General features: G+C 39.2%; 5 protein-coding genes and 1 long non-coding RNA gene across 9 annotated transcripts; 3 read left to right on the forward strand and 3 right to left on the reverse strand.

Moving 5' to 3' along the window:
* The first annotated feature begins 28 nt into the window (after positions 1–28).
* On the forward strand, positions 29–3,028 carry LOC105268074 (flavin-containing monooxygenase FMO GS-OX-like 7). 2 transcript variants are annotated; one of them, XM_011307340.1, is made up of 6 exons: positions 29–462; positions 763–904; positions 1,259–1,570; positions 1,834–1,981; positions 2,141–2,415; positions 2,639–3,028. In XM_011307340.1, the coding sequence occupies exons 1-6, from the start codon at positions 254–256 to the stop codon at positions 2,849–2,851; spliced, it is 1,299 nt and encodes a 432-aa protein (XP_011305642.1). In that variant the 5' UTR covers positions 29–253; the 3' UTR covers positions 2,852–3,028. The 2 variants fall into 2 exon arrangements, with proteins under 2 accessions (XP_011305642.1, XP_011305643.1); XM_011307341.1 differs by having other exon boundaries at positions 29–447.
* Positions 3,029–3,059: 31 nt separating this feature from the next.
* On the reverse strand, positions 3,060–6,056 carry LOC105268075 (scm-like with four MBT domains protein 1). The gene is made up of 3 exons (XM_011307342.1): positions 3,759–6,056; positions 3,311–3,667; positions 3,060–3,225 (listed from the first exon to the last, which is right to left on the reverse strand). The coding sequence occupies exons 1-3, from the start codon at positions 5,952–5,954 to the stop codon at positions 3,061–3,063; spliced, it is 2,718 nt and encodes a 905-aa protein (XP_011305644.1). The 5' UTR covers positions 5,955–6,056; the 3' UTR covers position 3,060.
* Positions 6,057–6,473: 417 nt separating this feature from the next.
* Positions 6,474–8,058, reverse strand: LOC105268140 (uncharacterized). The gene is made up of 5 exons (XM_011307439.1): positions 7,705–8,058; positions 7,210–7,478; positions 6,951–7,124; positions 6,813–6,894; positions 6,474–6,740 (listed from the first exon to the last, which is right to left on the reverse strand). Exons 1-5 carry the CDS (start codon positions 7,879–7,881, stop codon positions 6,474–6,476), a joined length of 969 nt encoding a protein of 322 aa, XP_011305741.1. The 5' UTR covers positions 7,882–8,058.
* Positions 8,059–8,399: 341 nt separating this feature from the next.
* Positions 8,400–9,249, forward strand: LOC105268076 (zinc finger CCHC domain-containing protein 10). The gene is made up of 2 exons (XM_011307343.1): positions 8,400–8,712; positions 8,846–9,249. The coding sequence occupies exons 1-2, from the start codon at positions 8,582–8,584 to the stop codon at positions 9,114–9,116; spliced, it is 402 nt and encodes a 133-aa protein (XP_011305645.1). The 5' UTR covers positions 8,400–8,581; the 3' UTR covers positions 9,117–9,249.
* A 159-nt stretch (positions 9,250–9,408) lies between these two features.
* Positions 9,409–13,086, reverse strand: Mcm2 (DNA replication licensing factor Mcm2). Of its 3 annotated transcripts, none has more exons than XM_011307346.1 (3): positions 12,784–13,086; positions 12,447–12,628; positions 9,409–12,150 (listed from the first exon to the last, which is right to left on the reverse strand). In XM_011307346.1, exon 3 carries the CDS (start codon positions 12,046–12,048, stop codon positions 9,514–9,516), a length of 2,535 nt encoding a protein of 844 aa, XP_011305648.1. In that variant the 5' UTR covers positions 12,049–12,150; positions 12,447–12,628; positions 12,784–13,086; the 3' UTR covers positions 9,409–9,513. The 3 variants fall into 3 exon arrangements, with proteins under 3 accessions (XP_011305648.1, XP_011305647.1, XP_011305646.1); XM_011307345.1 differs by having other exon boundaries at positions 12,447–12,656; XM_011307344.1 differs by lacking the exons at positions 12,447–12,628; positions 12,784–13,086 and adding an exon at positions 12,228–12,286.
* A 1,476-nt stretch (positions 13,087–14,562) lies between these two features.
* LOC105268078 (uncharacterized) lies at positions 14,563–15,026 on the forward strand. Its single transcript, XR_892301.1, has 2 exons — positions 14,563–14,841; positions 14,928–15,026. It is a non-coding gene; the product is annotated as an uncharacterized lncRNA (long non-coding RNA).
* The last annotated feature ends 2 nt before the right edge of the window (positions 15,027–15,028 follow it).

Consider the following 15,028-nt stretch of genomic DNA (forward strand, 5'->3'; position numbering starts at 1 on the left):
AATTTGGAGTGAAGGCACGACGATAAAGTCTTCTACTCAGTCTGAATTGTAACGCCAATCGAGACACATCGAGTGATCGACAATTGGAATTAACAATTAACAATACCGATCAATTATCGCAAAGAGTTATTATCCGCCGATTATTCTCAGCAATAATCCCTCGAGCTTATAAAAATCGACTGTTAATTACTCGTGAGAAGAACTTTGACAGCAATTATCTGAAATTATCAATTGATTTGGATAAATCGATAAGATGCCGAGCAATAAGACGAGGGTTGCTATAATTGGAGGTGGTGTTGCTGGATTGGTTGCAGCTAGACACATCTCATCTAGACCCCAGGATATAGAGTTAACTTTGTTTGAGCAAACTGATGCTGTCGGTGGTACCTGGGTCTACACCGATGACACAGATCTCGATAAAAATGGTCTACGGGTGCACAGCAGCATGTACGAAAATCTCAAGTAAATATCGTCAATTCTAATTAATTTTACTACTCTGTAAAAATAACAGACGACGTGATAAGGCCAGACGAGTCCATCCACTTGGATTCATTTTTATATTTAAAAATGCTGCGAGAAAGTTCCAGATAATAATCGCTTTTGATTTTCTACAGAAAATTTTTGATTCAAATAATTCTTCGGCACTTCTTACTCATCACAATAATTATCAATTGTTGTTAGTTAGTTGTTATCACAATAATTATCAATTGTTGTTAGTTAGTTAGTTGTTAGGGTGATTAGGCAGTCTGGGATTTTTTTCAGAACGAATTTGCCTAAAGAAATTATGCAAATACCGGATTTTCCGTTGAAAGTGGAAGACACGAGATCTTTTGTGAGTCACAGGGTTATCAAGCAATATCTTGAGGATTACACACAGCATTTTAATATTTATCCATTCATAAAGGTGAGTAATCGATGATAAAGAGAAACAAAAAAATTGACATCAGATACCCCGACATTTCTAAAGTAAATCGGTAAAATGAAATACGAGCCTTTCACCCCGAGTCAGTTATCAGTAGATATCTCGTAAATAACGAGACATAGAGAAATTTTCATAAACGTCTTTTTTGCAGAGCGACGTGTGACGGAGAAAAAAGATATTTATAAAAATTTCATTATCTCTTTCCATTTCAATGATATTAATCGATATTCATCGATAATCCCGGTTCAAATACACTTATCATAATTTACCAATTCATTATGGAAATATTTCCGCTGGTAAATATGTGGGAAATTAATCAGGGAATTTTTTTATAAGTTCAATACTCTGGTGACACGCGTCGAGCCGTCGACGTCGGGAAGCGGTCGGACAATCTACGCCATCACCTACGAGGATGTTATCGATAAAGTTCAATGCACCCAGACATTCGATGCTGTTGTTGTGTGCAATGGAAATTACAGTGTTGGTGTTATACCGATGATTAAAGGAAGTGAAACATTCCCTGGGGATTGTATCCACAGTCACCAGTACAGAAATCCGAAGAAATACGCTGGCAGGAGGGTTTGCATATTTGGGGCATCGTGGTCGGGAATTGATATCGCAACCGAGGTCGCTAATTACGCTACTAAGGTAATCCTCCTTTTCCTGTTATTTCTATGAAATGAAAGACTTTAAACAAAAATCGTCCGGATTTTTGAACCACATTATCAATTATTTATGAATCACCATAATTATTAGATAATGAGTTATAATTGAATATTTGTAATGGAAATATGAAAATATTGATGATTAATGGATCATGATTAATGGATTGAAATTAGGATAGTGAGAAAATTATTTCTAGGGATTGAAATAATCAGCGTATTCGTAATTATTCGGTTTTTAATTTCTAGATTTATTTGAGTCACAATTTGGAGACTCTGGGTGCAGTGATGCCGGAGAATATAGAGCAGAGGCCTGGAATCATCTCCATCGAGGGGAATACCGTCATCTTCAAGGATGGAACGAGTGCAGAGGTCGATGACCTCATCTATTGCACAGGTAAATTCAATAACAAACTTTGATTTCACTAACAAATTTATGATTTCTCAATGATTGATAGATACCACTATTTTTTTTTTATCCTAATTTGAAAATTCCTTTGAGAATTGAAATAAAAAGAAATTTCAGGAATGAGAATGGTTTTATGGGATTTTTCAGGGTACAAATTCACGTATCCATTTCTGTCTGAGAAAATCGAGCTGCTGACGGTAGATAATCATGTAGAACCGATCTACAAACACTTAATTCACACGGACATGCCGAATTTATTCTTTATGGGACTACCAAGTCTTGTGATTCCTTTCCCAATGTTTCATATTCAGGCGCAATACATTCTGAAAATATTGGAAGGACAACTCAAGCTTCCCTCGTCAGAGGAAATGCGGATGGACTTCATGAGAGAGAAACAGGCACTTCTGGACGAAGGAATTCCAGTAAGTAATCATTCAAAATTTGCGAATGCATTTTTTCCTTCATCATTATTTTTTTTGGGTTACTAATAACTTTATGTAAGAGATAAAAAAAAGTTCTACGAAACCATTCGCTTTTACCATCTCTTTTAGATCCAGAACTACTTGCCCAGAATTTAAATTAATTGGGAAAGGGACTCGTTATCGTTTGAGTATTTACTATTGGTGTATTTATTTATCGATTCAGGTACGTCATATCAGCAAATTGAAAGAACGACAATGGTCTTACTACGATGAGCTAGCGTCAGCAGCAAATGTTCCGTCATTTCCTCCAGTGATCAGAAAAATTATCACACACGTGGATCAAATGCGAGCAAAAGACTTCACGACATATAAAAATTACCAGTACAAAATACTCGACAGAGAGAATTTCACTTATACTTACCGTAAGATTTCTTAGACCTCAACCCTCAATCCCGATAAACTGATTCTAACAATCATTAGACGTAATTATTCATTAACGAATAAATTAAATGGATCAATTGTAGAAACTATTTACACCGATCGATTTCATTAAAATTGAAGTGGATCGCTTATATAATTGTAAATTCAACACATGTGTTCAATAAACAATCACACAAGGTATAATTACTAAAAGTGTGTATTTATTTACTCCTTGTTATCATTTTCAAGCTCATTAATGTGCCTCAAGAAAAATGTTACTTTAACTTGTTCAACGTGCCTGCAGAGCTTCATCGCCAGACTCGTTCGTAATTTCATGTGTTGAGTCAATGACGGTAGATTCAGTAGCAAAAAGGCAAGTCCATCAATTTCCTGCAATAAAACATCTTCATAAATTCACACAACTAAAAAAATATATTACACAATTCATAATCAATAATTAATTAACTCAATTTACCTCTTGTTTAACTCGATCAGCAATATCTTTGCAATCATTCGTCTTCTTCAAATATCTGAAGACATCATCAACAGTCCAGAACAGTGGATTACTATCCAGCTTTCTGGTTTTGGGTCTTCTCTGTTTTTTCTGTCTCTCAATGTACTCAACGTCATCCTCAGATCCTTCGGATTCCCCTTCGTCGTCGAAATCCGCCTCTCGGTCTCTATCTCTCTTTCTACTCTTCCCATTATCGCCTTTTCCCGATTTGCTAGAATTCTTTTCATTGGAGCTCCCTGGACTGTCCACAAATATTTCCTTTCCCCTACGTTCATTAAACGAACTCCTGGAGTCGTCTGAAGCATTACTGGACCCCAACTGAAAGTAAAATATATAAAATCATGTAGAATGCATTCCGTACATTCAATTGATTGAATTAATTGATTTAATTGATTAATCAGGTTCATACCTCAGGTTTACTCCTTTCTTCTTTTCCTGACTCGCCTTTCTGGATCATAACATCGATTTCTGACAACTGCGGTTTACCATCGACACACTCATCAATTTCCTCTAAATTATTTCTCTCCAAGTCCAATGAAAAATAATTGATCTCCTCCTCTCTCTCCCCATTATCAGATCCCTCCTTATCCCTATTAGCCCAACGACCTCGCCTCTTCCTCTTCTTCTTCCCCCAAGGTTTTGGTTTTTGTACCAGAATGCTCTCATACCCCTTGGGTTTTCCTCTCTTTCCATTGTGAATAGCCACATATTTACTCTTGTTCATTCTACTACATTTATCAGGGCATTCCGCCTCCACCTCGTGCGGCCCAAATAAATTCTGGCACACCATCAATTTTTTGCAGATACTTTTACAAAAATCAGCGACCATATCCCCAGACGTTATCACAGCAACACTAGCCCTGTACGTATTATTTTTGTATTTGGCTTTGAGGATCTCAAGGTGATAGCCAGGATCAGGTTTAGTGTCACACTGAAGTACTTTGAGGATTCTAGCACTCCTGTAGCCAACCGAAACGATCATTGAAAGAACTTCTCTCATAACCAGCACCACAGGCCCAGGACCCACCGCTTTAGGCAGAGCAGCTAATTTTCCCTTGGATATCATCGGTCCAGTGCAGCAACGGTAGTTGAAATAAATTTTTGGACACCACAGTGAGGATCTCAGCTCAGAGAATGACACATCAAATGGCAATTTTTCATTCTCCTCCTTCTCAGGTTTCTCCAGCTTCTTGCATACCTCCATGTAATCCCGTGGTGGTTTCAGAGGATAATGATTAGACTCACACCATCCAACAGGAAATATCTGCAGCGAGTGCATGTGTACGATATGATCAACATGCCATTCATAATTGTCTAGGGAGAGAAATAGAAGATCTTCGATGATTCTGGTGATGTGTGCGGCGCAGATGATGTTCTCATTCCTTGGATCTACAGCCTCTAGCCTCATTCCTTCCTCAAATCCTGCATCGACAGCTGATTGACGATTGGGGAACAGCTCCATCGGGGCAGGTGTTGATTTAGTCTCTTTCATATATTTCTTCCAATCAAAATCACCAGAATTTCCTTTCCAATTTTTTGGCGGTGAAAATTTGATGTTGTGGGTTTTAGCCCAATTTATAGGGAATATATAAGGATGAACGGATGTACATAGCCAGCTAGTTTTCTCTGGACTCTCATATTTCATAGAATCCACGTCTGTGATTGGTAATGTGTCCACGTTATCGATTTGAACGAGAAAATATGTATCATCGTAAATTTTAGCTACTGTAGCTGGATATATACGAGTTCTATCAGTAGGCGAGAGAGCTTCCAGTTTCATACCTAATTTAAACTGATGAACTGGATGACTGGGAAGTTCCTGAAAGAGATTTGCCGTTGGAACTTCTTTCTGAGAGGATTCTACAACTGCCTTCCATTCCTCGTAGGAGTGGGCATCGACGATTGAGCTAGGGGGTTCTAAGAACCATTTTGAGTTACATTTCGAGGCAAATCCATAGTGATGCAGAGCCTCTGACGTGCAGAAAATCCAGAAATCTTTGAATTGACTGCCTGGGGTATTATAACGGAGTAAAAGTCGGCCTCCAACATTTTCTATTATCGTTGCCACCCAGAGCTTATAAGGATGCTGAAAATCAACAACTTCTATCTTCATCCCCTGCTTTATCTTCTCAGACATACTCAACTCTTCTCCACTTAATAATTCATGCGGAACAGATTTGGCAGTCATCAAGAATCCTGGCAGCATCTCCAGACAATCTGGAGATCTCTGGACGATAGCATCTGGTGGCTCCAGCTTCTTATCATTTTTCACACACCATCCCAATTCGTGTGCAGCTTCTTTAGTTAGATTAAACCAAAATTCAAGGGTCCTGTCATCACCACCAAAGTAACGAAGCCTCAGAAGAGGTCCACATGCCATGACAATTGTTGCTATCCAATACGAAGTGTCACACTTGTCATTCTTTGATGTTGGCACTTCAAGAGCCATTCCAATCTCAATTCCATTCTGCAGTGTCAATTCTACATGTGGAAAATTAATTTGTGGCACCTCTATTGTCCCTGTTGCATCCAGATAATCTTGCCACACGAAATCATCATCCTCGTCGATGATCCTGTCGTCCTTTCGTTTTTTATTCATATCCATTCGATTTCTATAGTTGCACTACAGGGTTTGAATGTTATTTTTTATTATAATTATTCTATTCTTCAAACACTCAAAACCATTTATTTTTCTCCATTGATATGTGATTTTAAATCATTATTAATTTTTCACTGATTATTTATATTATTTTATGACGAGGGCAAATATCAAAAATTAATAAGTAATTCGTTATAATTGTGTCAAGCGACTTTTCGTTCCGATAATCAATTTTCTGGAGATTATAGGGACTAGCGCCTGTACAAATAATAAACTTCTACATGAAAGAGAGGGCGTACCTGTGGATAAGGTAGTGCCCGTGGACGAATGTTGATAATTTAAAAAACCAGGTGAATAATTAATTTCCAAGTGAAAGCCACTCTAATTATTTAGAAATCACTTGGATAATTTTAGAACAGCAATTTTACACTTTTTGATCAATAGTTTATTGATAATTAATTTAATTAAATTAACTGAATATACTTTCAGAAACGTTATATATATGAATAAATTAATGAATAATTATTAAACGACAAGTGTTGATTGGTTAGATTGATGAGTTCCTCGCTCTGGAATTGAGAAAGTAATTTTCTTCATTCTATTTTTCACAGCTGATGGCTCCAGGGTCTCTTTCATTTTTTCCCCTGTAGCTCCTGGATCTCCAGAATTCTCAGGCTTTGGTATTTTGTAAACTGTAGTTATGAGCAATCGAAAATCAGTCGCTACAATTACACGTAATGAGAGAATCCCCAGGATAAGGAACCAACTCCAGGCCATCATCCACGAGAATATCTGAATAATGATCTAAATAGTGAATTATTTTTGTACGATAAAATTGGGATGGAATTCAGAATGAGAAAATACCTGGATTGCAGTGTAAACATGACACACATTATATCTGTTGATGTCGTATACTTCCAGATAATAGGAAACAATTTCACAGTGTCTGGAAAACGGGAATAGCTGAGAGGAAATGATTTCAGATTGAAATATCGACGGTACCTCTCGAATTTAGCCATTTCTGTGGCATTCATGTACGTTGCAGCAACAGTCTTTAAATTTTTTGTGAAACTCCAGTATCCATACACGAAATTATGGACAACGCCGATGACAATCGGTGCAACAATCAGATGAAATATCAAAGCTGGAGGGATAATTCGCCAAGGGGCTGTGAAGCTGTGGAATAATTATTCTTCGATTATGAAACGAAAGTCTCTCAATTACTTCAGTGAAAGAAAATTTTAATCAAGAAAATACTTGCACTCTTGTGTCGTATCCACCCTTTCCACATCTCCAGAACATCATGAGCCAGATAATCCCGAAAGAGCACGAGCACAAGCACATGCAGAAGAAGAATTGACAATGGAAATCGTGTTTGAATTCGATTATCAATTTTTTTCTCCAGTCGTCATTAGGGAATTCAGGCCCCTCTTCTTCAATTACCTCAGTCCCCATTTCTTTGAGCCATCTGATATGAATTGGAGGCTCCAGTCTCGCCCAGATGGGACAATTCAGTCCAAAAATATCGTGCTATTCAAATCCGCAAATTCAACTTCTTTTTTTCCAAATGAAATTAATTTTTTACCGTCAATATGCCACAGGTAAAATGTTCTGCTCCTTTCACCCGAAATTTTGTCTAAAAAGCAGCAGAACATTTTTAATTACTCTGTTTTATTTTTGTATCATCCTCGCACGGTTTTTTATAAATAATAATAACTGGGAGATTGACGTTAATTTAATTGTTTAATGTTTTCACCCAGAAAATGTAGAATAACGTCGACGACGCGTATCCGGAGATTGCACAGACAAAATGCAGAAATATTGTAATTGCTCTCCAATTTCCAGATATTTCGCTCGAGTCCCTCTCGATCATCGTCTTGTGGGATTCAATGATTTCTAAATGACTCGTTGATCGTTCCTCAAGTCTATCCATCAAATTATCGTAATGAAATCCACGACAAATGTCTCAAAACTCATTATAACTGGCGTATCAAACAAGTGAGAGATGTAACTCTCGCGCAAAAATACTTGAACTAATTATTTCGAATTACTAAATCAATTAATTAATTAACTAAATTAATATTAGAATTTTATAATTGCGGGGGAATGATGGAAGTGTTTAAACAAATTATAATACTATGAATGTATGAAAATAAATTAATTGTATTCAGCAGTGGAGCGGTTTAAGGAAAAACAAATTCCCCCGCCGCAAATTAATGATTTACATGATTCATCGGTAATTTATCGACTCAGGTGAGTCTTCGAATTGAATTTTTGAGGTGAGGATTTTGAGAGCGGGACATCAGATCGTAAGAGAGTTGACACAGTAAAACGAAAAAAAACTCACACAGCGAGAAAAACGAAAAGGCTCAAAAAGAGAAAAAAAAACCAAAACTCTGGGGATTAATTATTATTTTTGTTTTGGGGATTGATGAAATGGTTTCGATCCTTGAGAATAGCTGGGGATGAGGTTAGGACGAGGTTAGCGTCAACTCTTGGATATACAATCGGAGGAAATTGATAAAATCGAGTTTTCGAATTATTTATAACAATTATTGGTTCATTAGAGTTCGGGGGGGCAATTTTATTATTTAAGGCTTTATTTTTTCTTCAGGAATCCATACCCCCAGGGGATGAGGTGCCAGAAGTGTCTGGAGATGGGACACTGGAGCTACGAGTGCAAGGGAAAACGAAAATATCTTCACAGATCGTCTAGAACGTTCCAATTAAAAAAGGCGTTGAAGGATATCGAAGCGGGAAATTTGTAAGACGTTTAATAATTCCCGATAATCGATAAGTAACTGATAATTAATAACCCGTCAGTGATTTTGTGAATTCTCAATTGAATTGGAAAAATCGATTGATTTGAATGTATGAACTCAATTATTTGTTTACAGAGAGCCTAAAAAATCCGAAAAAACGCGTGTCAAAAAATCAAAAAGGGTAAAATCAGAATCTTCGAGTAGTTCGAGTGAATCTGAATCGTCGAGCAGTGACAGTGACACCAGCAGTTCAAATTCAAGTTCAGAAAGCGATTCCAACTCGAGTTCGAGCAGTGACAGCTCCTCGAGCTCGTCGAGCAGCTCCAGCAGCTCATCGAGCACCTCCTCAAGCAGTGACTCAGAGCCCTCGAAGAAACGACGAAAAAAACAGAAGCGCAGATCTTAATCCCATTCGTCATTTACACATGCACCATTTGTCATTCACGTTACTGTTTGTAAATACAACTCAAAGCAATTTGTCGCAAAATAAATATTTTCATGTACAGAATAATAGAAGATGAATTCGTGATCGAAACTAATGAAGGCGAATTAATTAAATCATTTATACTCCTCTCAACATTAATTAAAGGAATAAAAGACCCAATAAATAAAGAAATTGGACACATCAGAAATTCTTATGAATATTTCTGACTCCTGAATAAATTCAGTAGCTGAGGTACTCCAAAAATTTTGAACAATTCACGTAAAAAATGATTTATTAAAAAATAAAGAGACTATTGCCTGGAACGGAAAGAATATACCTCGTAAAAAAGAAATTCAGTAAAAAACCTTTAGAACTCTTCTCACTCCTCAGCATCGGGAAGTGTCTGGACAATAACCTTCCTCTTGGCATCATAAACAAAATTATTATTCTTAAAGACAGGACTCTCGTAGAAGGTCTGCAAATTATGAATATCAATTCTCTTAGCCTTGTCAGCGAGGTCTTTCTCAGGTACTTCGATAGTGGTGATTCTAGTTCCCCTGACAGCTTTCTGAAATGCCAGAGTATCCAAAGTAATCTGCCTGAGAATATAATACAACAGCTCGCTGTGATCTTTTTTGTACGTCAAGTACTTCTGGAAGGTGCTCCTCATGCTCTTCATCACCGAGTATTTCTGAGTATCAACAAAACTCTCTAAAGCCATCCTGATTGCGAGATTGACATCGTCCTCTCTGACATAATCCCTGAGATGCATCTTAGCACTGGCCTCAGCCATCCTGATGATGCTCTCAATGTGTCTAACTGTTATGGGAAGACTCCCAGTGGCAAGACTCTCTTGTCTCAACTGTGCATACAATTTAGCCACTTTATCCTGATCGACATTCGTCAATTTCGGGTGAATATTCTGTCTTGCGTATACGATGTACTTCTTGAGCAAGTCCTGGGGGATGGAGATATCCTCAGCCTCGTTATTATCGACTAGCTCCTCAGGGAGATCCCTCTCCTCATTAGTGGGATGATGCCTGATGTGAGAATTCACCACAAATTTTGCTAGATGCCTGTCCTGCATGGGATCCACCTCATCCTTGACGATACACAGAATATCAAATCTGGAGATAATGGGCTCTGATAAATCGACATTCTCCGAAAATGTCATACTGGCGTCATACCTCCCACCAATGGGATTAGAGGCAGCAATAACCGAGCACCTGGCGTGCAGAGAGGTGACAATACCAGCTTTAGAAATAGATATGCTCTGCTGCTCCATCGCCTCGTGGATGGACGTTCTGTCCTGATCATTCATCTTATCGAACTCATCTATGAGACATACCCCATGATCAGCGAGCACCAGAGCCCCAGCCTCGAGAGTCCACTCCCTGGTTGCTGGAGATTTTCGGACATAAGCAGTGAGACCCACAGCTGAGGCGCCCTGTCCAGTGGTGAACACCGCTCTGGGTGCAATTTTCTCGGTGTATTTGAGAAATTGAGATTTGGCAGTTCCAGGATCTCCACAGAGTAAGACATTGATATCTCCTCTGATCTTGTGCTTGCCTCCAGGATTTTTCGACTCACCACCAAAAATAGCGAGTGCCAGAGCCCTTTTTATGTAATCGTGTCCATAAATCGAAGGGGCAATACTAGATACTATTCTGTCAGAGATTCTGTGATCCTTTGACAGCTTCAGGATGCTGGAGATGTCCTCCTCAGTGAGTGAGTCAACAATCTCCTTGGAATCCTTGACAAAAACATGATTAGCCAGGAGTACAGTGGAAAATACAGGAAATCCCTGTTCAGTATTCAGCGATCCATCATATGAATTCGTGTAGATCGCAGTGAGATCTATCTCATCACCAGGTTTGCAGCGATCGCACAGGTCAGCGAGGAGAATGCAGTCCTTGCTCCGGGGAATTCTCCCAGCTGGAATTCTCCCAGGGGACTCCTGCACAGTGATTTTCTGGTAATTCCTGTATATCGTCTGCTCCATGTTGACTATAAAGGGTCCGACACTTTGGCACTCAGGACAGGAGCCAGGCTTCACCTCGGTATTTTGATTCTGGACGAAGGGCCCCAGGACATATCCACACTTGGTACAATCGTATTTAACAACAGACAGCTGAGGAAGAACACCAGTTGTTGCTGTAACAACTCCCAGAGTCCTAACGAGCTGATTGAGGTGAAGTTTTCTGAAAGTCCTGAGCTCCTCGATGAGTGGTAACTCTGAAATCCTCACGTGAATCTCCGACGTGACTCTCTCGTAACTCGGAAAAATCGTGAGCACCAGCTCCTTGGCAACGGCATCGAATATCTCGAGCATCTGAAAGGGCGCCTCGGGGAGAAAATAAGCTAGCACGTGCTCCTTGCTGGCAAGAACTGGAAATTCAACGACAAATGACGACTGATTGCTCTCGCACATGTGACGAATTCGTTCTTTATACATGCAGTGGCTCTTGGAGTCTGTGTAAGTCCTCAGGAAGTTCTTGAAGCGATTTGTTATCTCTGTTCTTGGCCCCAGCATCATCACCCACTCCTTGACACTGTGGCCCTTGGTGTCTTCCAGGTTTTCGATTGACTCGATCATCTCGGAATCCTCGACATCGCCAGTTGCTGCTTTCTCAGCTCGTCGACGTTTTGTCGCCTGGGTATCGTCCTCGTCTGAGTCCTCGTACAGGAGATCACGGTCGTCCCTGAAAATTCCAGCAGCTCGATCTCGTCGATTCATTGCAGCCTCGGCTGCTACTCTGTCACCCTGGGAGAGCTCTGAGTACTCAGAGTCATCCATCAGGACATTGTCGTAACGATCTAGTCCTGGCATTGGACGATAATCCGCTTCCATGTTGTCACCGAACAGCTCTTCACCATCGGCTTCCTCCTCGTTTGCCACATCATCCTGGGACATCGCGTCCCCCAGGAGGTCGGTCTCGTCCTCGAATGGCTCGTCTATCTCTGGGGCTGGGGATGTCGGGGCGTCTTGTCGACGACCTGGAGAACTCAATTCACTCTGGTGACAGATTTTTAGAGATTTATTAGAGATTTAAACAGATTTTATTATTCGAATCACCAAAGAATAATTCTCACCATTTTTCACTGAGTTTTTTAGAAATAAATGAAGCGATCGGAATCAATTCTCAAAATTCAAACTGTCGGTGAAATAATTACTCAGTGCCTTTGATTCAATTATTATTGAATGATTATGAAACCTTTCACTGGAAAATTTCAATTTAATATTTTTCACAGCTAAAAATAAGAAACACAAAATGACAACTCCTCCGATATTCTGGCGGTAATAAACCTAACCTTCTTAAAAAACGCGCGAAAGTCTCACTCTCAAGGCGAATCCGCATTTTCAAAGATCTTCAAAAAATTCACTTGGGGGTTGGAGAGACTCCAGCGACATCGTAGTACTGCACCCCGGTCACTATCACCTTCCCCTCATCTCCATGTCATCCCCACTCTGCAGCTGTTGGACACTGGTGGGACTATTTAAAAAATGATAATTCAAAATAGCTGGAAAAAATATAAAATATGGCCTCAGAATAAACTATAGAAGCATTACCCAGTCTCCAAAAATCAGGCAATAACAATAAATAAATTAATTCCTCTTATTTTTTATTAAAAAATAACAACGACTTACAGCTGATGCAGCAGTTTTCGCAAACGAACCGGCACTCGAGCTGACGGCATTAGAAAACAGAACGTAATTCAATGTATCTGATACTCCCATTCCCATTTCAGAGATCCAATCGAAGTGTTTTTGATGGTCAAGACCAAAATCCACACGCTAAATTCTCTTCAATCAATTATTTTTCACTGACTATTGGATTTTACGTGATTGCACTATATTTTTTAAGAGAGAATTATTTATTAGGTTAAGAATTTTCGCAATTATCGTATCTCGTCAAATTGAGACTGCCCGCGGTGTTCTGTGCGCACGGACGGTTCGCGTGCGAATGCACGGAATATCGCCTGGCGAGCCCCCACTCGAGCGGTCTTCTGTGCGCATGTAAGGTGTTCTGTGCGCATGCAGGGTGCTCTGTGCGCATGCGCGGAGTATCGGAGGGGGACCCCCCACTCGACTCGAGCGCCGTCTCCAACGCCCTGCCATTTTCAGTGGGGAGTCAGTCGTTCCGTGACCGCGCGCGGAGTCGGACGGTCGCGCGTCGCGTACTTAAAATCCGTTAACATCGGTGTCGTAGTGAGCGCAAAAAACCGGCGCCGCGTGTGAACAGTGAAAATACAAAGTGCGGGACTCAGTGCAAGTGATTTTGTGAATTGTTTAGTGTGTGTTTAGATACGGACTAAAGTGACAGTGCGAATTAGATTCGAAGGATTACTTTTTTCATTCATCTTATTATGAATGATTAAAAATATTATTTGATCTTTCATATTATTTTATTGATCTTTGTGGATTTTGAGTTGATAAAACATTCTTGGTTGTGTGGTGAGTGATTAGTGAACTTTTGAACTGTCTGCTGTCTTTGAAAATGCTGGTTGCTGCCAAGCCGTGAGCTTCAACCTTTGGTGTCAGAATCACATGGAGAGATCTTCAGGATTGGAGGGCATCTTGCAACCGACTGCAAGGTGAGTTTCGTATGCATTTTTTTTATGACCTTGAAGCATCATTTTCATTTTATTTTCATGTCATTTTTTTCATTCCTGATTCTTGATATATTCAATGCTTACATTACAAACAATTTTCAATTATTCAATTAACTCTCCAATAAAATAAAAAAATTTTAAATAAAAAATAATAAACAATTTTAAATAATAATTTTAAATAAAAACTCTCAAATCAAAATTCAAAATCGCCTTTGCAGTAAAAAAATTATTTTGTCGAAATTTCATTAACAATTTGTTTTTTTTTTATGTTTACAGTTAAGGTAAGACGTTCGAAAGGTGAAAATTGAAAGCGGACTTATTTTCATCCAACGCCGGTGAGTGGAATTTATTTATTAACTAGCGCCGCCGGATATATCGTATCCGTTCCGTGGATTTTTTCGTGGTCGGTTCGGGTTTTTGAATTTTCGAGATGATTTTATCTCTCGATCAGATGATGTCGAGATGCCAGTAGATATGGCTCCATCATATAAATCGCGAGTGCGTGTATAAACAAGTGATTGACTACGCTGGAGTGCCACATTTTGAAACTGGAATTAAAGCCCGGTTGGATTGTCTGGAAAAGATGATTTACTCCAAAATTGCCACTTCTAATTACTCCACCAATTAATCGATTTTTCCGATAATTGTTAGCTAGCGCTATAGTTGTTGACAACCGCTACGGTGCTAGCTAACAATTATTGGAAAAAACGATTAATTTCCGGAGTAACTAGCAGTCCAAATTTCGGAGTAAATTATATTTTCCAGATAATCCATCCGGGCCTTAAATTTACGTCGTATTTTATATCACCGCCCAAAACAGTAAGTACGATATTAAATTATTATTGAAGTAAATCAAGTAAACATCACTGACAAATTTGTGAAGATATTTTTAATAACTGTTAATTCGTTGAAACACAAATAATCAGCAGTCGGAGGCTTTGAAACATGTCGTCAAAAATTCCAGTCAGTGGAATCTGAGGCATCGAAGAGCTCAGAGTATTAAAAGGAAAGCTGGAGGGATTGAAGAAGAAGGAACAGGGAGTCATCGACGAGGCAGGAAAAACGGAGCTGGGTGAAAAAGCTGGACAATTGGGTAAGGAAATTTCAAAATCTGCTAAGAGAGCTGCTGAGACGTTATCAGAAAAAAGTCAGGCTTTTGAGATGCCCAATGCTTTTCAGACTATATCACAGACCGCAGAAGTCGTTAGGAAAGAATTAGACAATCATGGGATTCAAGGACGAGTCTATGCACTATTGACTAAATTGAGAAAACGAAAGGA

This window comes from Fopius arisanus, unplaced genomic scaffold (assembly GCF_000806365.1).
Source record: "Fopius arisanus strain USDA-PBARC FA_bdor unplaced genomic scaffold, ASM80636v1 scaffold00053, whole genome shotgun sequence".
Classification (NCBI taxonomy): Eukaryota; Metazoa; Arthropoda; class Insecta; order Hymenoptera; family Braconidae; genus Fopius; species Fopius arisanus.